Consider the following 27,716-nt stretch of genomic DNA (forward strand, 5'->3'; position numbering starts at 1 on the left):
TCAGGACTGGGTGCAAGGGCCGAGCTGTGTGCTCTGGCAGTAGTGCCGCTAGTATGTGGTGACTGAGGAAACCTGGTGGAGGCCTCTATTGGCTACTAGTGCTGCATTAACAGCGACGAGGGTCAGGACTGAGATGCACTGGCAGAGCGCCTCGAGGCTGAAGGTCGGGGATGAGGGGCATACCCAGGGACTGGGGTGCACTGGCAGAGTGTCTCATGCCCACAACAGCAGGGATGCTGCACGTTAGCACTGCAGTGCACTGGCAGAGGTTTCACTGTCACAGCAGATCACGGGGTAGGTCACTTACACTGGATGTACCAGGCTCTCCAGATCGCATTGTTCAGGCGGATCTTGTCCCTGCAGAGCAGCCGCAGGCCCTTGAAGTTCTTCCACTTTGGAGACACCAGTTTCCCACTGAAAATGAAAGGACAATGGAGAGGTTTAAGAGCGACTGCAACGTAAGGAGGCGAGAAAAGAATGATCAAACAGCTCAGGGCCGGCGCTCAGCATGGGCAGCTGCCTAGGGTCCCGCTCTCAGGTGCAACATGAGAGAGATGCCTCTCTTGGGCCTCGCAGGCAGGTGTACTGGTGGGAAGAATAAGGGACAACTCCCCTGGACCTCAAAGCATGGGACCATGGCTGAGAGGCCCAGGGGAGAGCCCGCCTTCTGCCCTGGGCCTCGTAGCCTCTCAGACCGTAGTTTCGAGGCACATCCGCACTGAGTAGGTTTGGTCTGCAACTAGTGATCCTGTCCGGCTGCCCACTCAGAGGCGCCACGTGACGCCTACCGTCCTGCATTTTGGCGCCCTGGCACTTTCAAAGAACAAGCAACTCTCACTCTTTCAGCCCTTTATGAGCTGCGAAAGAGATGCTTGTCAGTGGCAAGGAGAGAGGTGTTGTAGCACACCACGAACGCCCAGGACACTGTGGCATGGATTAGCAAATTTTGCGACACAAATATGGACATTTTACGGTAGTACTTTAATTTTTGTAGTACTTTATTTTGCTATTTCCATTTATTTTTTTATCAAGTTTTGGGGAACTTGATTAAAAATAAACGTTCCTTGCGCCCGTCGCGTGCCCCATTGGGCCCTAATTATTAAACAAATTAATGCCCCGGGCCTGCCGCGTGCCAACTGTAAAATCCTGGAGAGTCTGCCAGATGTTCATGTGTCCTCAGCCCCAAGCCTCTTACCCTATCTGCAAAGTAGCACACATTATCTGAAAAGGCAGACGCTGGCAGTTTGCCCTCAGTCCATTTCCACAGAATTTAACCATGAGTGGGACAGTTTGAGAGACTCATTCACACTAGAAGTCCAAAAACTGGGCAGTTAAAAGTGAAAAATCCAGTGGATAAAATACGTTCAACCTACTTTGCTACAGTAACCAGCTGCAGTGTGAAGCTTTGGGGAGAGACTACTTCCAGGGTGTGCACTGCAGCAACATGCACCGGAAGGAGCACAATTACACTGCCAGGAACAATGGATGCTCCTCCCAGTGCCACGTTTGCTTTGTGTTATATTTTCTTTCAGTACTGTACCCTCTGGAATATAATAACATCAGTTTGAGAATGTGCTGACATGGCTGCCTGCAACCCCTTACAAGCCTATTTTCCAAGCATTTGCAGCCACTACCAAGAATTCAGAGGAAATCCTACCACCTCTGCAGGACCACCGGAATTATGCGGCGGGGTGGATCAAATTATGCGGCAGGGGTGGGTCAAATTATGCTGCATTATGTAGCACACTTTCTGACAGTATTGCTTCACTATTTTGCCATTTTTAAGTTTGCTAACACTGTCTGTGCATTATTTGTACCTCTGTAGTACCAGTTTAACAACCAAATATAGCAATAAACTACAGAAAGGTGACGAGTCAACCTTTGCAATGGTCCTTCCACTGTGCAGCAACACGTGTCGCTGCGTGTTTACTAACTCTGAACTGTTTGAGCTAGAAGCATTTTTTTGTATTGTTAAACACTGCAGATTACATGGCAGATGGACTATGTGGCAAATCTATAATTATGCGAAAATCGCCGCACGCGCACAATCGCATAATTCCAGTGGCCCTGCACAGGTGCATGGCTTTTTTTTGTGTTGCAACATATTAGTATACTTGACATTACACCAAGTTTGGCCGGTTCACCTTACTGGCACTGCACTGCACAAACAGCAGTGTGCTTTGACATAACCAATCACACATCTGCCTCATAGTCTTCATGACAAAAAAACTAAGAAACACAGCTCTAGCCGGCTAACCCAAATATCTAATGTATCGATGTATTATTTTTATTTCCAGGTCCTCAAACTCACACAGGTGAAAGCAGATGCAGTTTTCAGTGCGCTTGTGCAATATCTGGATAAGTGGTGGGTCCATGTTCATACAGCTTTTATGCACCCCCCCAAAAAAAATGCTTTCTCCGGGGTGCAGTAACATGCTCAGAAAAAATGACCCTACCTGTTAATGTTTACATTGGGCTTCACTGTCAGCGAGTAATGCATGTCGCCAAAGACACAAACGACGCCCGCAGCACTGCTGATATGTACATAGATTGCTATGTACCTTAATTTTGCGGCCTCTGAATTTCAGTTCCTGTGGAGATGCTGTTATGTCTCTTTTGTGTGCCCAAAGCAAAGCTGTGCAAGCGCTAATCCTGTCTTCTCAGTGCCCTCCCTAAACTCCCCTCACCAGCCGCCTTCACATGGGCGCTGCTACTGCCGCCCTGATTGCTAATTAGTGTTTCCTTTTTTCTTCCAATTGAAAAAAAACACATCAAAGGCCTCTTCCCCCATCATCAGAGGTCTCCTCTGAACGCTGCAATCAATATTGAACTGGCTGCCAATTACAGCTGGGAGTCGTCGGGGCCTCGCAGGAATGCAAGCACCCTCTTAATCCTCTCTTTGTTGACCCAGAGACAAGCCACTGGACCAATACAAAACAAGGAGGGCAAATTTCGCAGACACTTTTTAAAAAAGTGCAGCCTTTTTTGAAAACTGCCGATTTTGCAATATTTTTTTCATATCGTGAAATCCTGGAGGGTCTGAGGAAGGGTGCTGCAGCATGCAGGTCCAGGAGCACCTTGAGCTTTTTAGATGCAGACAAGCTTGATTAAATGATTGAAACCAATTTGTTTTGCAGATTTACACAGCGCGCAAACCTGCCCTTTACATTATAAAAACTATGCATTCCTGAGAGATTAAGTGATGTGCACCGAATCACAGGATGTTGTACCAACAGCAAAGACTCAAATCTTACACACCACTTCTACAGTCAGCACCTCTGGGCTAAGTCTATATTCTATCCACTCCTATGCCCATGCTCAGATTCTGTTCAAGGAGCATACCCTTTGTGTCTATTTTTTACATTAAGTCTGTTTAAAAGTGCTGACATATCGTCAGCTCAGTGGATGGTGCACAGGGAGTGTATTATTTGCCCAGGATTAATCAGTTGGTTAAATTAGTAGACCCAGGACTGCAGTGCATTTCTGCTTTGTGCAAAGGATATATATTTAACACTGTACTGCATATAGGTGACTATACCATGCGACTGCGCACCTTTCTCTTCCCAGGTAATATTCAGTCCATTTTTATGGGCGAGCACAAAGTGCTCCATCCATTCTGTAATCTCTCTTTGGGCTTGAAACCACGCCCATGCCACGTCAGTCACTTACATTGGTTCGTGGGCTTGCCTTTTAAAATCCGCTTGCTTTCATTTGTGAAAGGCATGCATACTTCATGCCTTTTCCGGTGTTTAGCTCACCTACACAGCACCGGTAAAGTACCAAAAACATATGAGGTACGAGGTTCTGAGCCTGGAGTCTGGACTACTTTATCTGTTTATTTTCCATGCAGCGCGATTGCGCTGCGATTTTTTTGCTTTACAACGCTAATAGCTCTAATTCGAACAAATGCGAGACCCGTCGCATTGAAAATGCTTGTTTTAATTCATGCTGACAACTAGTTCTTACATTGAATATAAATGATCCCAATCTTGCCAAAAAGGACGCAGCTAAACAATAAGTTTAGAAAAGTGATTGCCCAAGAGCACACAATTTGCCAAACGGGAGGCCAGGATTAAAAACCGCATCGCTTGGTTTCACATTTCCAACTAGTCCATTAGGCCACACCTGAGGTGTCTGTGATTCCAAAGCTGGGAGCTCTGGCCACAAAGCCACATCCTTTCCCCTCCTCCACCCATGCTCATGACCTGGCGGGGGAGTACACCCTTACATTAAGCCTGTTTCACAGTGCTGCCATAATGCCAGATCAGTCGACAAGGCGCAGGGAGAGTATTATTTGCACAGGATCAAACATTTGGTTAGAATAATAGGCCCACAGCTGTAGTGCACTGACTCTTATGGCAAAGGCAATATATTTACCACTGTACTGCATTTTGGTGACTATATTATTTGACTGGGCGCCTCATTTTTGAATCATGTTGACTGGACGTTTTTACATTGAATCAAAATAGATAAAATCTTGCCAAAAGGGATCAACAATGCAATGAGTTCAGAAAAGTGACTGCCCAAAAGCACACAGTTTGGCCAAATTGGAGACAGAGATTAAAAACCTAGTTTCCTGGTTCCACATCTCCAACAAGACTATTAGACCACAAAAGGGGTGTCAGTAACTCCAATAAGGCAAAAGATCTCCCCTCTAAGGGAATTGTTACTTTGTTATGAGCCCTGTACAGCTTTAGAACACAGTGTTTATTTCCATCATAAAGCTGAGATTAGCTGTCAAATATTCTGGTTCACTGGCTAAAACATACCCTCTGTGTGAGAAAGTAGCCTCTTTCTAGCATGGTTGCCCCCCACTTTTGGCCTGTTTGTGAGTGTGTGTCAGTGTGTATTTAAAGTCTCACTGGGATCCTGCTAGCCAGGACCCCAGTGCTCATAGTTACAACCCTATTTGTCAGTGTGTTTTGCCTGTCTCATGGAGATCCTGCTAGCCAGGACTCCAGTGCTCATAATAACTGTCACTGAAGTTCTGCTAACCAGAACTCCAGTGCTTATGCTCTACTTACAAAATTAGTCACTATAGTTTAGTGACTCCATATTCCAATTCCAATTGGCACACTGGACCCCCCCCTTATAAGTCTATAGTATATGGTACTTAGGGACCCAGGACATTGGGGTTCCAGGAGATCCTTATGGGCTGCAGCATTTCTTTTGCCACCCATAAGGAGCTCAGACAAGCCTTTCTTCAGGACTGCCATTGCAGCCTGAGTGAAATACTGCCCACACTATTTCACAGCCATTTTTAATGCACTAAAGTAACTTATAAGTCACCTATATGTCTAACCTTCATTTACTGAAGGCTAGGTGCAAAGGTACTAAGTGTGAGGGCACCCTTGCACTAGCAAAGGTGCCCCCACGCTGTCCAGGGCCAATTCCCCGGACTTCGTGAGTGCAAGGATACCATTACATGCGTGCACTACATATAGGTCAATACACATATGTAGCTTCACAAAGGTAACTTCGAATATGGCCATGTGAGGTGTCTGAGATCATGGAATTGTCCCCCCATTCCAAATCTGGTATTGGGGGGGGGGGGGGGGGGGAAATCCCATGCATCTCGGTGGCTCCACCATGGACCCCAGTATTGCCAAACCAGCTCTCGGAAGTTTGCACTGCAGCCCCAGCAGCTGTCACCTCACAAACAGGTTTCTGCCCTCCTGGGGTCTGAGCAGCTCAGTCCCAGGAAGGCAGAACAATGCATTTCCTTTGGGAGGAGGGTGTTTCAACTTCTCCCTTTGGAAAAAGGTGTTACAGGTTTGGGAGGCGTAGCCTCCCAGAGCCTCTGGAAATGCTTTGAAAGGCTCAGTTGGTGCCTTCCTAGCATAAGCAAGTCTACCCCGGTTCAGTGACCCCCCAGTCCCTGCTCTGGCATGAAACTGGGCAAAGGAAAGGGGAGTGACCACTCCCCTGCCCGTCACCACCCCAGGTGTGGTGCCCAGAGCTCCTCCAGTGTGTCCCTGGTGTTAGCCATCTTGTTTTCCAAGGTGTGGGGACACTCTGGAGATCTGAGTGACCAGTGCCAGCAGGTGACGTCAGAGACCCCTCCTGATAGGTGCATACCTGGGTAGTTAGCCAATCCCTCTCTCAGGGCAATTTAGGGTCTCTCCTCTGGGTGTTTCCTCAGAAACAGCTTGCAAAACTCCTCCAGGAATCCTCTGCATCAGCTTCCGACCGTCGGATCAACAGCAGGCTGCTCCAGGAACCACTGTAACTGCAACAAAGTATCCAGGACGACTTCTGTGACCTGCAACTTCGGCTCCAGACAGCATCTGCAACAGTTTCCAAGGTGTGTACGCTCTGAGGTCTCCCTGTCTTCACCAGAAGAACCAAAGGAATCTCACATGGAGTGACAGAGTCACTTCCGTGCTTCTGCAGGCATCTTCTGCGATGACGACCAGTTCTCTGGGACTCCTCGCCTGACGATGAGCGCGCTCCCTGGAACACAGGTGGTGGACCAATATGACCCAAACTGTCCGAAAGTCCAGCTGTCCAACTTTGGTGGAGGTAAGAGCTTGCCTTCCCGGTTTGTGACAGTACCCCTGTGTACCACGTCATCTCCAGCGCCTTGGGCTTCTGTGCACTTCTTCCAAAAATCCTTCGTGCACAGTGTAGCCCAGGTCCCCAGCACTCCAACCTGCGACGCACAAATCGCTGAGTTGTTCTCCGGCAGCATGGGACCTTCTTTTGTTGTGCTGCACCAACCGCACTTTGCATCTTCTATGTCCCCATGTCCTGGGACTCCCGTGGGTGCTGTCTGGTTTTCTGTGGGCTTTCTCCAGTGTTGGGAGCCCACTCTGCCTCCTCAGTCCGAGTTGAGGCCCCCAGGTCCCTCCTGGGTCCAGACAGTGCCATTTAGAAGCCATTCCCGACCTTGCTTAAACCAAGACTTGTTGGATGAATCCAGAGACGCAAACAGCCTGCATCCAACATCTCTACGTGGGACATCTCCTGCACCATGCAGGAATCCACAGCCATCTTCTTTGGTGCTCTTCTGAAGACTTCTTCTAACCGGAGAATCCACTTTTGCACCATCTTCTAGGTTGGCAGGGGCTCCTGTCCTTCCTGGCATCTTCTGCAACTTCTGGACTTGGTCTCCTCTCTTCAAAGGTCTTCAGGTCCAGGAACCCACCATTTGTTGATTGCAGTCTTGCTTGGTTCTTGCAATATCTCTTATCATGACTTGTAGTGTGTCCTGAGGAAACTTGCAGTATTTACTCCTACTTTCCTGGGCTCTGGGGTGGGGTACTTTACTTACCTTTGGTGTTTTCTTACACTCCAGGTGCCCCTCTATACACTGCACTTGCCTAGGGTGGAATTTGTGATTTGCATTCCACTTACTTAGTACATGGTTTGTGTTGCCCCTAGGTCTATTGCATTCTATCTACTGTTTGCACTATTCTATGACTATTTACTTACCTGATTTTGGTCTCTAGTGTATATACTGTGTATAATACTTACCTGCAGAAGGAGTATTGTCTCTAATATATTATTGGCCTTGTGTCACTAAAATAAAGTACCTTTATTTTTGGTAACACTGAGTATTGTCTTTTATTGTGTATAAGTAATGTGTAACTATAGTCGTATTGCAGGAGCTTTGCATGTCTCCTAGTTCAGCTTAAGCTGTTCTGCTACAGCTACCTCTAGACAGCCTAAGCTGCTAGAACACTGCCTACTTTTCACTAATAAGGGATAAATGGACCTGGTGTAAGTACCTTGGGTACCCACTACAAACCAGGCCAGCCTCCTACACTCTGGACCAGGTCCTATGGCACTGGGTACTCGCTGGACAATATGTGTAGTTGATACTGATATTTACCAAAGGTGTGGATAAGCCAACAAATGAAATGGGAAAGCCACGCCAGAGCCAAGTCAAGAGTCTGGCTTGGCTCTAAAAGCCTGTTCATGAGCCAATCCTTGTAAATATTTGGCACGTAAGTCATGCAACAAACATTTTGTTCTGAACTTGTTACAAAATTAAAAACAAAAGTAATCTTTTACACGTGGCTGCCTTTCAGTACTTCAGATTATATTACTGCAATAAGAAATATCTATTAGAAGTGATAGTTTTAAACATTAACTTAAAAGCTTTCCTTTCTCTCCTGCCCGCCTTACAATATAATTACTGAACTAAAAAGCAAGTCAGCCGTCATGTGTACCATATATATGTGATGTAGATTTTTACTGCAGACAGAGCTTCGTTCCAGTCTATTGAACAAAAACCAAGAGGTTTGTGTATAGCACACATCCCAAATGCACTTACTGAACACTCTCTCAAATATGATCATGAAGAAAATGGAGTCTTGGTGAAATATAATATTTGCACAGGATCACACAATGTTGTCATGCCAGGAAGCCAGGATTTCTTGTTTTACACTGTGCAAGTCGACCTCTAGCTGGATACACGTTTCTTTCTTGTCCATATTACATCAAAGGTTTATGATCAAGGCTTTGTCTTTACTTTGTGACACATGGGTGAAAGCCTGAGTGGCAGGCAGCAGCCGCATGAAAGCTTATCTGGTTTTGGGCTCAAGAGGACCTTGAGCTGAGCCCGAGCCAGACAGCTGGCTTTAGCTTTCAGTCCTCACCCACTTCTAATTTACCACTGTTGTTTTAAAGCTTAAGACTGTTTTATTCTATTTAAATACCAGAGGCCATTTTCTAAACTTGTTGCAAAACATTTGTAATAGCTAGTAGTCAAGGCTTACTCAGGAAGTGGTAAATGGATTAGAACTCAAATATAGTATAAAGAGCAATCACACTCAATAAATTCAATCTCCAGCTGAGTTATCTTTTAACATGGGCTGCTTAAGACGGGGGCATTTAGAATAAAATATCAAAACTCCACTATGTGACTCCTTGATCCCCTGCTCCCCAATAAATATATTCTGATGTCCCTGCACACTGAATGCTTCTCCACACACGCATGTGTCTCCAATAGCACAAGTTGTCTTGTAAAGTGATAATGGAAAATTAGTCACCCTTCTTGGCCTAACCAGTGATGTCTGGAGACCATAACTGCCAAGTCCAGGGAAGATGACTCTCCTCCCCTGGGACTTGCAGCACCAGACCAAGGATGTGAGGCCCAGAGTAGTGGGCCCACATCTCATGGGCCTTGCAGCACTGGACCATTGTTGTGAGACCTAGGAGAGTGGAGACCCCTACCCTTTGCTTCATAGCCATGGTGTAGCATTGCCAGGTCTTGGGGAGAGCCCCTCTCCCATGGGCGTCACAGCCAATGTTCAGAGCTTTGAGGCCAATAGGTAGTGGAATTACTCCACTAATCATATCAACCCTACAAGAAAATTAAAATGGGCAGGTTAGTGAGCGACGCTCACAGCATTAAGTACATTTGAACGTGTGTTTCCTGGTGTTCTGCATAATTTAGAGAAATCATTATATGAGGCTGAAAGAAGATGTATCTCAAAGCTATTAATGGATTGTGATTCATGCTAGTTTACAAAAGAAATGCAATCTGGAACTGTGTATATTAATAATTAGTATCAGAACATTTAAAGGTTTCAGAGGACGCTGATTGGGTGTTGCAGCCATGGGTCATGGCACATGACATTAAACCCTTTTAACCAACATATGATTGTATTCTGGAAGGTTCTGAAGTTTTATAATGACTTGGGTTATGCCCTTCATAGATGTCAAGCTATTTTCTACTGTTTTATTTGCTTTCATATCTTTCTTGCACATACCTTACCTTGGCTAGCTGGGAAACCATCTTGAAATTTTAATGCACACTGGTCACCTTGAAGGGCATTCCACATGCTGCGGCACATCACACTAGTGCATGAAGAAATATGACCACATCATTCCACTGTGATGAAACTCCACAGGTTCTGCTTGCCAGACTGGAACATCTGCAAACACAGCTACATCGCCTACAGAGCCTTGTCACTGACCCTCTACAGTGCCACCACTGCCTTTTGGCTAGGTTTACAGTGTGTAAGTACCACACACAAGTCTGAAACCCCTGCCTACTTGAATGGCAAGCTCGCCATTTCCAGTGGCTTGCCAAACACCCGCAACAGGGACATTTTCAGATGGAAGAAGAAGCATTTAAAAATCAAAAAACAAAACAAGCAAAAGGCCTTTCCCATCTGTGCACCAAGGATCTGGAACAATATCCCTTCTTACATTGGGCAGCCCTAATCCAGCTCCAATTTAGGAAATCGCTGAATACTCAAATTTTTAAAACAACGACATCATAATGCAGTCATAGTCGACAAACCATCTCCTCCTATTATCACATGTTGACTGTGTCTTTGACCCTGTACAGCGCTTCACAGCTGTCCTGCTAGGTTTGCGCTGTAGAAATACCACATACATACCACATTAGTACCAAAATCACTGATCTGAAACAAGTTGTTGACAGTTGATTCAAGATATAACTTTTGGAGAGCCTTAGGCCAAACCTTCCATCCACTGTTACTAGTATAATGTTTTTCGGCACAATACAAATTTAAATTCTAGGTCCTTATTTTATTACTGTTAACATTTTTCTTTTCTTTGTTTTACTGATATCCGTACCACGGAAGTTGCTTCTTGCAAAGAGTCAACAGTAGTCAATTGATGGCACTTCGTGTGGTGTGATTTCCTATGATTTCACGCTGTATGCAAATGAGCGGGGCCTCACACATTCCCATGCTGCCCGGGGCTCCAAAAGTCCTAGAACCGGCCCTGCTCAGCGAATATTATTCAGTGCACCTCTGGAGCAAGAAGAGGTAGTATGACAAAAGCATAAAAAGGCAAGGTGACGGGTAGCAGAGCATCCCCATCTTCAGCAAGGGAGAGGCAAGCAGAGTGATGGATGAGTTATTCCACAAGAGAGGAGCCAGACGCCCACTAAGGGGCTTTTACAATATGGATGGCAAAAACGACTTAGGCCAAGACACTCTGATTCATGGCTTTGAAACCTGGTACGTGAGCGAGATGTTAGTCAGCCGCATAATCTGACTGACCACTAGGTGTCAATAAAGGACTATTTTTTTTTTATCGTCTTCGTCTTTTAAGGCTATGGGAGGTTTTGAGAAACTTGCATCCCTTAATAAAAAATAGTAATTAAAACTTGATTCTCTTGCCTTGTACCTGCCTTTCAAATATCTGTAGATTTCTTGACGCTCCACCTATAAATGCCGGAATTCATCCTTTCCACCAGCAACACAGAATCAACTAGGACTGCATCTAAATTGTAAGCTTTATGCAGATGTTTTTTGCCCTTTTTAGGTCTTACTTGCGTCAGTGCATGCCCTCTCACTTGCAAGAGATGTGTTCTTCAAGGGGCTTGGAGCCCGCCCATTACTTAGTATTAGTGGGCTTCTTTGTCACTCTCATTTTCTGCCTTCTAATTGGGCAGCACAAGCCGGCTTCACTTTCTCTTCTTTTGGCTAAAGCACGGACCAAGTTCTCAATGCTTCTTTTGGATTACAGTCCTTCCACTGCAGGTGCTGTGACTGATGTACTATTTTTATATTGTGTTGCTTCTTAGTGTTGCTTCTTCCCCTCCTAAACCACGTCCATTTTGTTTCTCCCCCCCACAGCCCTGTCCTTGTTGCTTCGTTCCCTTCCTCCCCTGTCGTGGTTGCTTATTCTCCTTCCACCCCTCTTTGTTTCTCTTGCTTATTCCCCTCCAAACACCATAAGGGAAAAAAGCTCTATGAAGTGGCCAGCGATCAACGCTCCATAGCGCTTATTTGTACTGTTCTGTTGATCCCTGTCCCCATCTACGCTAACAGCAAAGCCAATAGGTCGTCCATAAACAAGACATATTGCCTTTACCAGTGCTTGTTCTCAAAGCCACACCTTTGAGGTTTTTTTCTTAGATCCAGCTGCCCTCACTCTCATTTCATTTGTGAAGCTCATGGCCAAATCAAGTAACTTCTTCAATTTTCTCAAAATTAAAGTAACATTCGCACTTCGGCCTACCTTAAAATAGCAAATACAAGCTTTGGTCAAAGACTTTGGCCATGACTTGCTGTCGAGTACATGGCAATCTGCACTCACCCCGTACTTGTACATCTGTTGGTCATACTTCAAGAAAAAATCAGATACACCTCACCCATTAAAAAAAATAATCCAAGGTCTTCATATATAACAAAATTCACCTCACCAAGCCATTTCACCTCACTACTTGTTTACCATCACAGAAAGCTTGAGTTTTGGGTCTCCCAAGCAACAACTTCCTCTATCTTGGAGCACCAAGGTTCAAATTCAAAACTCTCAGGTGCTGAGACCATCAACAGGAACGCTCGTTCTGTGGAACACCAACCCCATCCCTTCTTGCAGAAGATGGTTAAAGACACACCTTTCTATTCCAAAAACAAGGATACTTGTATCTACTCCTCACGCTTAACTCCCGTCTTCATCAGTTTCTAAATGAGAACACCAGCCTGACAAATTCAGACTGGCAAAACACTATCTTGGGGAACAGTTTAAAAAAAAAATCCATAAAAATTTGAATTTTTTGTGTGGAAAAAAATACCAAATCTAGGTTAGAAACGCAGTCAATATATATAGAAAACACACACACACTTCTTACAATTAGTAAAATAGTAGGAATTGTAACCCTAGTGAGTGTGACACAATCACCTCTAAGCACTCGACCCAGGGTAACACACAGGGTGACCGTGCGTGGTGTGGGTTGGCCTCAGGGCTTACCCTGTGGCACCCCCTGTAGGCACCCAGCCCCGCGGAATGCACAGTCTTTGGCTGTGCACAGCAGGGGCTGGCTGCAGGCATTCATGAGAAAATGCCCTTGCTTTGCCTTGAATAACTTCAATAAGTTGGGAGGCGGCGCTTCAACTGGGGCACATGCTATGTTTATACTTGTAAGTGCATCGCTGCCAGAATGGATCCTGACCCGCTTATTTATCCAAGAAGAGTCCACACTTTTCTTCAAAATGTCTACCCAACTGGAGTACTTTTTACTGGCTAATTAGTAAGTGCTTCCTCATTGGGTAAATATATGATGCACATTCTCCTCTACTACAGTGTAGAGGACCTTGAGGTAATGCCTCCAGTGACCATGGTCTGGTGTAAATGTGGCAAAATGACTGCTCCTCGAGCGTCTTCCTACTAAAAAAAATCTGCTAACATTAATCCTCCACCAAACAAGGGCACTTTCTCTTAATAAAATGAAGTAAGTGCTTTGTTTGGTGAAGATGTGCTGATATTCATCAGGAATGCTTGGGGGGCTTTTTGGTCAGCCGTCCATCAAGCTGGAAAAAGGCAGGAAGACCGGGGCATACCACTAACTTATGGAGGGGCAGGGCCAGATGGAGCTTTGAGGTCATTTTGCACATTTGCAAACTGATAGTAATTAAAAGGATGAAGACTGGACTCTGCTCTCACCAGGAGACAACAAGAAAGATCCCACTAATCACAGTTACCACTGCAAAGACTGTGCTCCAATAGAGCAAGGATGCATTCACCTCCATCAAATATTTAAGATCAGCGTTCAACATGGAACTGCAGTGATAACACTTTTGCTTTACCTTGGATAAGTTCAAGAAGTTGGGAGGCTTTGTTCTTTACTGAAGCGGAGCTTCAACTGGGGCAGCTGCTATGTTTAGATTTCAAAGTGCTTCCCGTCTAAGTTTAATTTTTGTGTATTGAGCATCTGTGCCAGAATGGATACTCACCTGCCTATTTTTCAAGTAAGAGTCCACAGTTATTCGCTAAACTGTGGACTTTCATAGACCGCAGGGATAGCCTCGATTCTGCCCGTGGTTCCATAACTCCCACACGCAGGGAGCAGAAAAACATGCTGCTTCCTGCGTGTGGGAGCAATTGTTTCATCTATTTTCCTGCCTGCTTAACAGCCAGACGGTAACACAATGAATAGTCCGCTCCCAGTGGATGGGAGCAGTTTTCTTGGGAATCATATAGTGACCCCAGGAGAGTTTTCATACAATTGCAAACACATAAAGCACTTGGGCTTTTACTCAGAGGCTCTGATGACCCCTCTTGCTGAGTCCTAAGACTACAGTTGCAGCCTGTTAAAGGTGAAAGAGAGACTTATGTTCATATTTTAATTGAAATTCTAGTGTTTTATTCACAATGACAAAATTGGCAGTGATGCTTTATTATCAATCATGTTTTTTGTAAAGCACAACTACTCACCCATAAGGGTCTAAAGGTGCCGAGTGTGTGTGTGGGGGGGGGGGGAGAGGGAGGGAGAGGGGAGGGCTGCTGTTTAGTCGAAGAGCCAGTTCTTGGGGTCCTTCCTGAATTGCGGCAGCAATGGTGATTGCCTGAGGTGCAGAGGCAGGGAGTTCTAGGTCTTTGCAGTGAAAAAGGAGAAGGATCTTCCTCCAGCTGTGGTCTTGCGGATCTGTGGGATGGTGGCCAGGGCCAGTTGGGCACAGTGGCGATGTCTGGTGGGAGTGCAGAAGGAGAGGTGGTGGTTAAGGTGCGCAGGTCTGGCGTTGTGGATGGCTTTGGAGGCGTGCATGAGGAGCTTGAAGGTTATTCTTTTGTCGATAGGTAGCCAGTGAAGGTCTCTCAGGTGTCTGGAGATGTGGCTGTGGCATTGGATGTTCAGGATGAGTCTGGCAGAGGTGTTCTGGATATTCTGCAGTTTCTTTAGGAGTTTCTGGGTGGTGCCAGCATAGAGTGCATTGCAATAGTTGAGTCTGCTCCTGATGAGCGCATGGTTGACCATTTTCCTGGATTCCATGGAGATACACTTGAAGATCTTATGAAGCAGGCAGAGTGTGTGGAAGCAGGGGGACGAAACTGCATTGATTTGGCAGTTCACTGAGAGCAAGAAGATGAGGACGAGCACGGGATGAGGACTTTGGTCTTGTATGAGTTAAGCCTGAGGCAGCTGTTCTTCATCCAGGTGGCAACTGCCTTCATCCCATAGTGGAAGTGGCTCTTGGCAGTTGTGGGTTCGTCTGTGAGGGAGAGAATCAGCTGAGTGTCATCAGCATAGGAGACGATGTTGAGTCCATGTCTTTTGACGATGGCTGCAAGCAGGGCCATGTAGATGTTGAGGAGGGTGGGGCTCAAGGCGGATCTCTGAGGCACTCTGCAACTGATCTCTGTGGGTTCTGAGTTGATCAGTGGGAGTCTGACTCTCTGTGTTCGGCTGGTGAGGAAGCAGTGGATCCATTCTAGAGGTTTGATGTGAATGCAGGCATCATGGAGCCTTGCGCAGAGGGTGTGGTCAGAGACAATGTCGAAGGCGGCTGAGAGGTCCAAGAGGATGAGAGCAGCAGTTTTGCCTCGGTCGAGGACGGTGCAGATGACGTCTGTAGAGGGGAGGAGAGCAGTCTCAGGACTGTGGTTGCTTCTCAAGCCCATAGAGGTCCTTCGGGTTGTCAGAAGGTTTCTTCAGCAGGCAACTGATCTCTGCATGCTTCCAGTCTTCCGGGAAGGTGGCGGACTCCATGGAGCAGTTAATGGTGCAGCAGAGTTCAGGTGCAATGGCAGTACCGGCTCTGATAAAGATGTGTTATGGGCAGGGATCCAAAGAGGCTCTGGAATGGATGCTCTTCATGATCCTGAGGGTGTCTCCAGAGGTGAGGGTGGTCCAGTTGGATAAGATCTTCTGGGGTCTGGAGTCACTGGGTGCAGTGGTTGCGGGTGGGGTGGGCGGGTCTTGGGTTTCAAAGCTGCCGTAGATATCCTTGATCTTGCAGTGGAAGGAGGTGGTGAGGTTGTCGCAGAGGTTTTGAGAGGGGGGGGAATGTCTGCTGTCTCTGTGTTGGGTTTGGCGAATTCTTTAACTACGGCAAAGAGTTCTTTGCTGCTGTGTACGTTGGGGTTGATGCATTACTGTATGGCTGCATTCTTTGTTGTTCTTATGAGGTGGTGGCGTGCGTGACAGCTGTTTTGAAGGCTGCGTGAAATGCCACAGTCTTGCTGCTCCTTCATCTTTTCTCAAGCTGTCTGCAGGTGCGTATGGACTCCTGAAGGGTGGGGAGACCCAGCTGGCTTTCTTGGAGGAATGCTTGTGTGAGGGTTTCCTGAGGGGAGGCAGTGTGTTGGCACAGTTGGAGATCCAGCGGTGGAGGTTGTGTGCTGAGATGTTGGCATCCATGGATGTCGGTGGTGGGGTTTTGCTGAGGGAGGTGGTGAACTGGTCTTTGGTGACCTTGTTCCAGCTTCTGTGAGGATTGCGGTGGGCATGGTGGCGTATGGTGGGCTTGGTGAAGAAGACGTGGACCCAGTGGTGGTTGGTCCAGTGTGGCTGAAGGAGATGTTGTTGCTTGCGGAGGAGATGGGGTCGAGCGTGTGTCCTGCTGAGTGGGTTGAAGTTGTGACCAGTTGTTTGAGTCAGATGGTGGTCAGGTTCTCCAGTAGGGATGAGACGTAGTGGTCGTCGAGGTTGTCCAGGTGGAAGTTGAGGTTACAGAGGAGGATGTAGTCCATTGATCCAAGAGCGTGGTGAGCAATGAAGTCGGCTATGGCTTTGCTGAAGGTGGGGGTTGTGTGCAGAGAGAGGAGAAGGCGCAGTTGCGGCTGGCGAATGGGCCTTGGGTGTATCTCAGTGATGTGTGGTGGCAGGGAGTGGACTGTCCAGGGCTGAGTGCATGAGGGGGCTGGAATCATACTGTAGGATGGATCTGTGGTGCTGGGCGTGGTCCAGGTGTGGACAGGCGTAGATGGGCTTGCCTTTAGTTCTCCAGCGGCACGTTCGCACCGTGACTGCCATTATGTAGTGTGTGCGGAGGGGTGGACAGCTGGGAGGTACTAAGTGGGAAAACGGTGCTGGAAGGGGGTGGGGCCACAGGGGCCGAATAGCAGCAAGGGCACTGAAATGGAAAAAAGGTGCAATAAGGAATAGAAAGAGAGAAAAAGAGGAGAAATTAGAGAAAGTGAATGAAAGCAATAATAGATGAGAAGGAAGGTGAAAAATGAGAAGAGGAGCACACAGGCAGAACGTAGAGGGCAGAGAGCAACATTAGAGCAGAGATGCTCCCCACTGGACCACCAGGGATGAGGCGCAGGAAGGGTCAGGGGGCAACAGCTACCAGGCAAGCTGTGCGGTGAGAGAAGCAATTTACTAACAAGGTCAGTAAAACCGCTTCGTCAACGCACAGCGGCTGCCATTAAGTACTATGTAGGGAGGGCTGGACAGCTGGGGTGCTGGAAGCAGGAAAACGGCACTGGAAGGGGGCAGGGCTGCAGGGGATGAGAAGCAGCAAGGGCACAGAAAGGGAAAAAAGCCACAATAAAGAGGAGAAAGAGAGAAAAAGAGAAGAAATTAGAGAAAGTGAAAAAAGCGATAGATGAGAAGGAAGGTAAAAATGAGCAGAGGAGCAAAAAACGCATAAATATAGAGAGAAGAGAGCACCAGCAGAGCAGGCATGCTCCCCACTGGACCACCTGGGATGAGGCGCAGACAGGTGCCTGTGGGTGAAGGAGGGCCTCAAACTAAGTTCTCTTTCGCTGGCTGATGGCATGGGGGCCTTAATCCACCAGGGCTGCGCTGCAAACAGCGCTGTCCTGGGGATTACAAGTCCCCTCTCTGCCGGCTTTTACATGGCGGTTGCACCGACATGCAAAAACTGGTGGAGACAGGGTGCTGGGGGGCCCATGGGAGCCCCTGCACTGTCCATGCACTGGGTATGGGCAGTACAGGGGCCCCACTGGACAGCCCCGTCAAGCTTTTCACTGTCTGCTTAGCAGACAGTGAAAAGCATGACATGTGCTGTTGCACCCAACGCATCGCAACGTTGCAGCAGGCTCGATTACATGCCGGTGTCAATGTTGTGGGCTATTTCCCACTGGGCCAGTGTGCGGAAAGTCTGTTTCCACCTACTGGCCCAGCAGGAAACTCCTATTAGGGGATGCGGGAAGGTCACTGCATTGGTGGTGACCTGACTTCTGGAGTTTGAGGGGGTCGCCTTTTCCACCAGCCAAACGCGAAATGAAGGCCATAGTCTTACCTCGTCTGTTGGGATGGTGTGCCACCATAAACAGAGAGATCCAATTGGCCAATTCAAAAGGTTCAATCATTTTTTCTTTCACACAATTTCTTGAGTTTAATTTTAACCTCCTCTTTAACAATAAACAGAATGTTTCTCACTTTGTAAATTCCTAATAATCCATGCAACCTCTAATTTCCTCTAAAAAACACTAGGAAATTTCTTTAAAACCTAATTTTTCATGATTTCACCATCATCTGCGACTAGGCCCTGATCAACTCTATTAGATCCAGAATATGATGGAACACTCTCTGATCCTTCCATCCAAGCACAGATGGTCACTCCCTACAACATATCATTTGAACAGTGCTTTCCTATCATTAAACTTGAAAAAATATATCTATACCTACGTGTTTCAATACTTTCCACTGTGCAACTCTCAGGATAAATACGTTTTGCAAATTCATGTTCTCAAACTTTATTGGCAACAATAGTACAGGATGATGATGAGTCAGGTGCAGCTTTGACAAATACTCCAAAGGGTAGCCAACCCAAAGGTTTATTGTATTCTGATTATTTCACGTTAAAAGCTACTTCTTCCTTGATACTAATAGAGGGTTTTGAGTAATCCTCAACAGAAACTGAACTGTCAAAACTCTCAGAAATGCATTTCACAGTCTGTTTTTTAATATTTGTTCCTACCAATTATAGTGAAATGCCAAACCAAACTGCACTCAACACACTTCGCACTGCAAGACCACTTGAAAAATGTTTCTGCAGGTTCCAACTCTTTAGCATGTCATGTTAATCCTTTTTTTGACTGTTGTGTCTTACCCATCTATCTTTCTTTTTCATATTACCTACCTGAAATCTTGCAAACAGTATTATCAAGATTCTTGTTACACCAGTGTAAAGCAGCGTTAGTACACCTTTCAGACAATATTATTATTATTTTTTTTTAAACAAGAGCAGTGATATCCTTCCAAGGGGAATCTCCAGTGACCCAAAGTTGTTCTTGAATGCCTTGGTTTTTGGTAAGCAAACTTATCTGATCACATGTACCGAATCCACAGTTAACTGCCAAATTTATAGTACAGCTACATAGTCATCAATCATTTCGTATATATTCAGTTTATGCTGGATACATTGTACTGTATAAAGATGATACATACTGAAGGAGGAAATATTCACCAAAGTAATTTATGTCGTTAGGAAAGACATTAATGTCTCCAGCACCTAACTCCTTTTCTATCTGGTTATAAACCATAAGGCATTCAGGCACTCAACTATGCAAGAGTAGACTTTATTTCTTTCAGAAGATCATCCTTTATTATGTAATTCAAAAATAATCCTTCCATTCAAGCCATGATCAACAGAGGATTTCCAGGTACTGACAGGCATTCTTTAGGAGGGTTTAAGTTAATAGGATGGGCTGTTACCATTTTTTAATTTTTCTAGGAGTCAAATTATCTGTAGCCTGGAAATGAAATGCACACAATTCTTTGTGTGGATTGCTTAGTAGTTTCACTTCAGTAGCTGGTTAAAAAAGCCACATTGCAGCTTAGATTTCACACCAAAGGAATAAAAAATAATAATAAGCTCTGACTGGAGGCAAATATAAGCATGCACAGCACAAAAAGGAAATGGAGTCAGAAAGGGGTGTAATGCCAGGGAACGTGATCCCATAACCAAGCCACAGCAAAGGGTGTGTACACATGCTGCACCTAGGGTACTTGTACAGAGAGATCTGGAGAGTTCATAGTGGTCACTTACCGTTATGTACTGGATGAAGTGCCTCAAGAACTGCGCTTTTAAACAAAACGCAAGATAGAATTCTAACAGTGGCACGAGACAGGTATGATAAGAAACTGCTGTCTAGAAAATGAGTAACAAAACACTGACTTGAAATAAAATGCTGAAAAGTGACATGCAGTATAAATAAAGGTATTTTCTTAGCAAATTCACCAGCCTTCCAAAAATATGAAGATGCTGAGAGAGCAGGTCAGGCTTAGGTTTCCAGAAAGATTAAGCAGCATGGGTCCCTTGGCTGTTTGGATAGCTTGTTGAAGACAATGTAAAGACGACACTAATACCACGATATAGAACGAGTTTGTGCATTATGCAAACATCAAGGCTTTTGAGGACCTATATGCAGATATTCAGTCACCAACCAACTGCCAGCATGAACTCAAAATTTAACCTACGACCCCAAAGGCAATGCAACAGATAGTAATTATGCTAACATCACTACAAGAGTCTATAAAATGAAAGATGTGCATGTGACATAGGTTAAGAAAGTGTAGTTTTGATTGAGTAATTCACTGGTGAGTCCTGTCAATGGGCTGTGAGCAAGAACAAGTGGGTGCAGTTTATTGGTAAGAATGCAGAGAACAAAAGTGCATGTAGTTGGAATCCTGAACACACCTGACTGTCTGTAAAAGGAAAATGAAGAAGCGGTTCTGATAGAAGTAGTTAGAGGAGGCTGTTCAGTTGCTGCTGGCAGAATGAGACCTCTGTGCCCCACCAAGAGCTCTAGTGGTAGGTTCTGGTCAGATAAGATTATTTTCTGAGACCCCCCTCTGTCCAGGAAAGAGTAACTTCGGCATCACACATTCAAGGTTCATGCCACTGATTATGTTATGAAGTGGAAGAGGAGGCTTGACAGTATTATCACACATTGTCTAATATGGATGATCTTGCAGAGGCTGATATTTCCATAAGAATAATTTTAGGTCAAGTGGAAAATTGTTCATCATAGCACCACTTATAATGATACTTGGGACTGGGAAAACAATGGGCTTTGGCTGATAAACATAGGTAGGCAAGCTGCAACGTAATGGTTATCTTAAAATGATAGATGCCCTGCAAAAACATTATGCTAGTTGTCAGTCTTCTTGGAATACTATATTCCGTGCTACATACACAATGCTACATATTTTTCCATTAGACAACGTATTGAGGGTGAAGCAATTGTCATGTCTAAAGCATTAAGTTAACTACTTCCCTCTCTCAAAATGAATATTACTTTTAAGGGGTTTCAGTTTTCAAACAGCTATCTTTCAGGTTCTGCACTTGGTTGTTGTCCAGCAAAATATATGCAGTATATGGCAGTTTTACAAACTGAAGAGCTGGCCCCAATTTTTACATATTCTATTAAATTTGGAATTAAATTCCAGTCTTAGAAAAACAGTAGTTAGACCTCTGCTTAAAAAGCCTTTGCTGCCTTCTTCTGATACTAACACCTTTCAACCAACTGTGTTGCTCGCAATACCTTGGAGCTACCAATAAATAAATAAACTATTTTTTTAAATTATTCAATTTCATAGAATCCAACAATATCCTTGATTCATATTAGGCAAGTTTCCATTCCAGACAGAGCACTGAATTTGTCGTTGTTTTGTTATGTTATGTTATGGATTCTTACAAAGTGCAATGAATCACCCTCCAGAGGGTCTGTGGGCGCTTTCACAAACTTACAGGACCTGAGCAGGAAAATGTCATCAAGGTAACTGGAGTTAACAGAGATTACAAAAAAACAAGTTTTGAGGGCTTTATTGAACCACTTAAAGTCTGAACATTGAAGTAAATGTAGTGGCAGCTGGTTCCACTGCTCGAGCCAGATATGAGAAAGCCCAGCCCCCATATTTCATGGTGTGAATGCGCCGAGGACATAGAAGGAATTTTCCACTAGATCTGAGACTGCGAGTGGGGCATACAGATGTAATTTGCACTGCAGGTAAAGGGGCCCACTTTTGTAAAGGGATTTATGCACCAGACAAAGGAGCTTAAACAACGAGCAATTTAATATGGGCAGCAAATGAAGGGTTCTGAGAGTAGGTTCTGAAGGCGGCAAATTACAGATCAGACATGCAGCTGTATTTTGTACCCCCTGAAGTTTAGAAAAATAGCCTTGTTTCATTGAAACCATTAAGGCATTGCCACAGTCCAACTTACTCACTATGAGGGCCTGGATAAGGGACTTCCTAGTTTGAAGAGGTAGCCACTGGAATGCTTTCTTATGGAGGCCCATGATTGAGAAACAAAATTCCTGCAATGGCACTGACGTGTTTACTCACGGAAAGATTTTCATCTGTAAGGACAGCCAAGTTTCTCACTGCAGTTTCTGGAGTAGGGGCAGACCCCAGGTCCTAAGGTAACCAGTCCTCAGACCACACAGAATGAGCCTTCCCGAAGAGCACAGTCTGTTTTTACCCGTATGGAGTTGAAGGCAATTCTGCCGCATGCAGGCGGCAATTTTACCCATACATTCTCAAAATCTATCCAGGGTAGTAATGTGGCAGTCGGACTGCCTGGAGTGCAGCGGTCCAACAATCAAATCGAGTGTGATGGTCCTAGGGCTGCCACGCTCGTAATGAAGCCCTAAGTGTGAGATGCTGTCAAATGCTGAGGACAGATCTAAAAGCATGAACATGGCTGAGCGCCCATCATCTAGGGCAAGTCTGACACGATCTAAAACTTCCACCAATACTGTTTCCATACTGAACAAGTCTCAAAAGCCTGGGAAGACTCAAGTACGGAATGGCTTTCCATAAAAGCTGAAAGTTGGGTGTTCACCAAGGTTTCCATAACTTTACCCAGAAAAGGAAGCAAATATATGGGTCTATAATTTGTCAATTCTTTAGGATTTGCCGTGGGCTTTTTAAATATGGGTTCAACATGTGTTAATTTCGACTTTGATGAAAATGTTTCCAATTTCAAGGAGAGGTTAAAGAGATCAGTGATAAAAGGGAGAAGCACTGGGGCTAGGGAGACAAAAATATAAGGTGGTACTAGATCCCCAGGCGATCAAAAACTTTGGGTCTGATTTACAGTTTAGTGGACGGGTTACTCTGTCACAAATGTGATGGATAGCCCGTCCACTGTATTACCATCTACATAGGCTATTAGGAATCATAATAAGGCAGACAGGATTTTCATTGAGCTTGTAACGGAGTAACCCCCTCTGCCAAACTCTAGATCAGGCCCTTAATCCTGTTAATTAGTGTTTACCTGGTCCGGAGTCACCTGATTGAACTCGTTCAGAAGCATGGAGCCTGTCGTTTCCAATGAGTTGGATGAAGCCATAATTTTCTGCACTATCTTTTTGGGAAGGAATTACACATTTTAGCAATTTTTTCCTTGAAAAAGTTAGCAGGATCATTTGAGAGGCCCTGAGAATCTAGGGCAGGTAAAGTGCAGGCTGACGGATTAGTACATTAATTAAGGAGCTTATAAAATTCTTTTGATGAATTAACTGCATTATTAATCCTGTCCACAATATGGGATTTCCTGGCTTCTTTTATATTGTTATGTTAGACTCTAACTGTCATTTTGTAATACAACCTACCTTCAAGGTTTTAAGTAATCCTCCACCTGAATTACAGTTTCCTGCATGCAGTTTTTCCCTTCTTTAAGGAGTCAGAAAACCATGGTGAGGAGGTAGTCTTAGATTTAGGATGGCTCAATTTGACCGGAGTGACTGTATCAAGCACTTGAGTTACTGCTTTTTCGAAGGCAGACAGGGACATGTTCATATCTGCCTGGCCATTAAAAGAAGGGGGAAATAAGTGTGTTGAAAAGGTGGAGATGGTAACTTAGTTCCATTGTCTAATTAGCTGACTTGCCATTTCCCTGAGATAAGGGGGTCTTCCCACTTGAGGATGGAATTTGATGATATAATGGTCTGACCAGAGGGCTGGGCAGACAACAGAAAGGTTAGAATAGTTGGGAATAACAAGTCCAAGGTGTGTCCTGCTCTGTGGGCGGGGCCCATCACTTTTTGATGCATGCCTAAGGACTCTAGGTCAGATACCAGGTGACTAGTGTCAGGATCTGTGATAAGCTCTGCATGATGGGTAAAGTTCCGCACTAGCAGAAAATTGTCAGCCGCCAGAATATGAGGAGCCAGACATTCCATAAATGCATTGCTAAGTATTTTTCCACCCGACGGGGACGATAAATCAAAGCCCCTCTCCAGGTTCCCTTTACGTATGTCTTCAGTTTAAAAATGCACATTACCACCCACTCCGTAAGGAGCAACGCCACTAAGTAGATTTTTGCCATGTTCCAGAAGGTGATGGTGATGCCCCCTCCAGTCTTTACCTCTCTATCTAACTTTATTATATTGTAATCTGTGGAAAATGCAAGCGAGATACTAGGAAGGGCAGCTGGACGCAATCATGTTTCTGTCATTAGACAGATATCAGGTTTTTTCATGTCCAACAGGTACCATAGTTCCAATGCATGTTTAGGAATTGAGTGGGAATTACAATACAAGCAGTGGAGCAAGATGGATTGGCTGGAATTATCCTGACTTGGTACTTTAGCCATTTCTAGAGGCAATGGCAAGGAGCATCTAAAACTGCAGAAGTTACAAGAGTTTGGGCCAACTTGTTTGAGGGGTAAAACATGAGTGCAGCGAGTACTCTGAGTACATGTGGCTATCGTTTATTCCCTAATCCATCTTAACTCCGCACTACAGTAGAATATGTGTGACAAAGTCTTACCCTTATAAAAAAAAGATGCAGGGGTCCTGGCAGCATTCAGGTGCAGACCGGTTTAGTACTGGTCTTAGACGAGCAAAAAAAACTAATAGATGCTGAGGGTTCAAGAATATTGGTGTTCCTGGACCTCTCTGCTGCTTTCAACATCACTGACCACAATACCTTCATTTCCAGGTATAAAGAAGTGGGCATCTAAGAATCAAACATAAACTGTATTAAGTACTTTCTTTAAAATTGTCACCAAAGAGTAATGACACCCCCTTAATTTCAGACCATTGATTGCAAGGTCCCACGTGGTTCAATTTTAACACCACTACTGTGATACATTTTCTGGATTTATCCACAATAAGGCCCACAGGCCCTATGGAAGCAAGGATTTAGGGCCTCATTATGAGTTTGGCGGTCACACCACGGGACCATAAAACTCACGGGGAGAATGCCAGTTCCATGGAGGTGACGTTCCCCCCAAGCTAATTACAATGTTCCTGCCAGGCTGGCCAGCGGGAACATTGCAATATGCGTTCCTGCAGGGCTGCCCGTGGTAACAGGGTTAGGGTAAAGGCCTCAGCTCCCTTAAGGGAGCCGAGGCCAATATCCTAACACTCCAACACCCTCGATATGCGCACAGTGCACATTATGATCGTGGTGGGCAGGGGGGGCCACTGAACTGCCCATACCATGGCTCCCCTGTGGCCCCCTGCACTGGCTTTCCGCCAGCCTATTCGTGGCGAGGTCCCCGCCAAGAAAAGGCTGACAAAAAGCGGGGTTGTAATCAGCCAGGCAGCAATGAGTTCAGCACCGCAATGGCTGGTTACAAGCCTGACTGCGTCACCCTGTCGCGATCTTTGATCCTGGCGGTGACGGCAGTCTTTAGGTGGGTCCGCTCGCCAATCTTGTAATGTGACAGTCGGATCGCCACATCGGTACGACCGCCAACCTTGTAATGAGTCCATTAATCAATGTACCAATCCTGAGAGAGAGATAACAACCCAGTGGACAATAACCCCATGAACCTACTGCACATTAAATGGCAATGGTGCGTTCTGTGTAACAATCAGTCCTTTGGTACACACAGGAGTACTTGTTAGTAGGTTCCAAAACCATGAGACACACTCATCAAAATACACTAATGATCGATCTTTTATCATTTTTATTTAAAATGACCAGATCGAAATCCTATCCTAGTGTATAAAGGATGCCTAGCAGTGACAAAAGGAGCAAAGAAAATACTGGCCATAACAGTGGATATCAGGCTATATAAAAGGAAAAATTGCCACATCAAAATGATAATTCAACATGATACTGCATTTGTTCTCTAAGCCCTCACTTCCTGTCTCTAGCTTTAGCATACCTTAATGGAACAGCGAATATACTGCTTGCCACAAAGAGAGTTACTGTATCTCTCACTGCTCCCAGTGGTCCTGGCGCTTCAGCAAAACTGATAAGGCTGACTAGTTTTCTCAAGGTGATATCTAGTGTTCTTGTCTTGAAGTTTTTTGCAGCTTCTGCACCAAAACCACAATCTCTCAGCCCCATGGACGTTCCTCTCTCCATCTTTCGTTTGCATCCGGTTTATATACCTTTCTCGATTGTTTTGGCAACTAACGGGGCTTTTGTATTGAATGTTATTAACCGCTTCAGTGCGGGCGTCGGCCACTGGCCGACACCCGCACTATCTCCCTGGTGCGGGTCACGACCTGTGGCCGACACCAGGGAGGGGGTTAAAAAATCCTCAGGTGCATTGCACCCGAGGGTTTATTTTTTATTAAAATAACCCCGGGAAACTGCCTCTCTGACGTTTGGGAAGGCCTTATTTGAAAGGGGAGCTTCTCCCCTTTCAAACGAGACCTTCCTGAACCAGTTTCCTGGCCCTCAATCACAGCTGCGATCGAGGGCTAGGAAACCCCACTAGATACCAGGGATTTCACTTGGAGGGGGTAGGCCCACTCGGAATATGGGCCGACATTTCTCCCCGCCCACCACCCACCACCCCCCTCAGGCATTTTTTTTTTTTTTTTTTAAATGGTAGTTTTAACTTTTGGGCAGCAATCAAAAAGTCAAGTAAGTCTTGTGATTATGTTTCTGCTACAAAAGGATCTGACTTTGGTCTAGTGACTGTTTTGATGCCATAAAGTAGCGCAGAAGGTGTATATGCCTACTGCAAAGATAAAGGCCCTCATTACAACCTTGGCGGTAAATGCCGCTTAGCGCCGTGTAGAAGACCGCCAACATACCGCGGCGGCCGCGGAATTCCACTACAGGTATTACGACCCACAGCTCGGAATCCAGCATAATACAGACACCCACACAAGTCCGCCACACCAAAGGTCAGTGATAAACTGGCGATAACAAAACCTCCACCGTCACGCCAACAGGATTAAGCCCACACTATCTCGACCCACAAATCAACGTGGCGGTCTTTCAACCGCGGTAATACATTGGCGGTACACACCGCCGCACTCAAAATACACACACATTTACAAAACACAACCACATTGGACAATTCGAAATACACACACCTGATACACATACACCCACCACACCCACACACCCAATCCAATATAAACACACACCCACAAACCCTTACTACCAGAAATTTGAAAGCAGGCCACAGAGAGAGACTACCTAAAACAACACCAGCATCCACAGACGTACAACACCATCACTTACACAACATCCACGCACCTCAAACATCACACACCAACACATCCCCTCACACATCACAACAGACACCACCTCACACATCACCCACACCACATCATGGTACCTCAATGACACCCCAGGTTCTCTGAGGAGGAGCTCAGGGTCATGGTGGAGGAAATCGTCCGGGTAGAGCCACAGCTATTCGGATCACAGGTGCAGCAGACTTCCATTGCAAGGAAGATGGAGCTATGGCGCAGAATTGTCGACAGGGTCAACGCAGAGGGACAGCACCCAAGAACATAGGATGACATCAGGAAGAGGTGAACGACCTACGGGGAAGGTGCATTCCGTGGTCTCCAGACACCAGATTGCTGTACATAGGACTGGCGGTGGACCCCCACCTCCTCCCCCACAACTAACAACATGGGAGGAGCAAGTCTTGGCAATACTGCATCATGAGGGCCTCGCAGGAGTAGAAGGAGGACTGGACTCTGGTAAGTCAAATCTTTATTACCATATCCCCCCCACCCCACTTGCATGCCACCACATACCCACACCCTCCCCCTCACCCCCACCCCCATCACTCCAACACCTCACATATGCCCCACTATCACAACCCAGCCATCCCAATACCAAGCCCTGCATGCAACACCAAAGCATTGGCACCCAT

The 27,716-nt window shown here is 45.6% G+C and overlaps 1 protein-coding gene across 1 annotated transcript in view; it reads right to left on the minus strand.

The window, feature by feature from the left end:
- The window catches only part of MLXIPL (MLX interacting protein like), a 656,022-nt gene that overhangs the window by 355,450 nt on the left and 272,856 nt on the right, over positions 1-27,716 (minus strand). The window contains exon 2 of the mRNA XM_069226784.1: positions 308-414. Within this exon, the coding sequence (XP_069082885.1) occupies positions 308-414 (107 nt within the window). The remainder of the gene's footprint in view (positions 1-307; positions 415-27,716) is intronic.

Source organism: Pleurodeles waltl, chromosome 3_2, assembly GCF_031143425.1.
Source record: "Pleurodeles waltl isolate 20211129_DDA chromosome 3_2, aPleWal1.hap1.20221129, whole genome shotgun sequence".
NCBI classification, from domain to species: Eukaryota; Metazoa; Chordata; class Amphibia; order Caudata; family Salamandridae; genus Pleurodeles; species Pleurodeles waltl.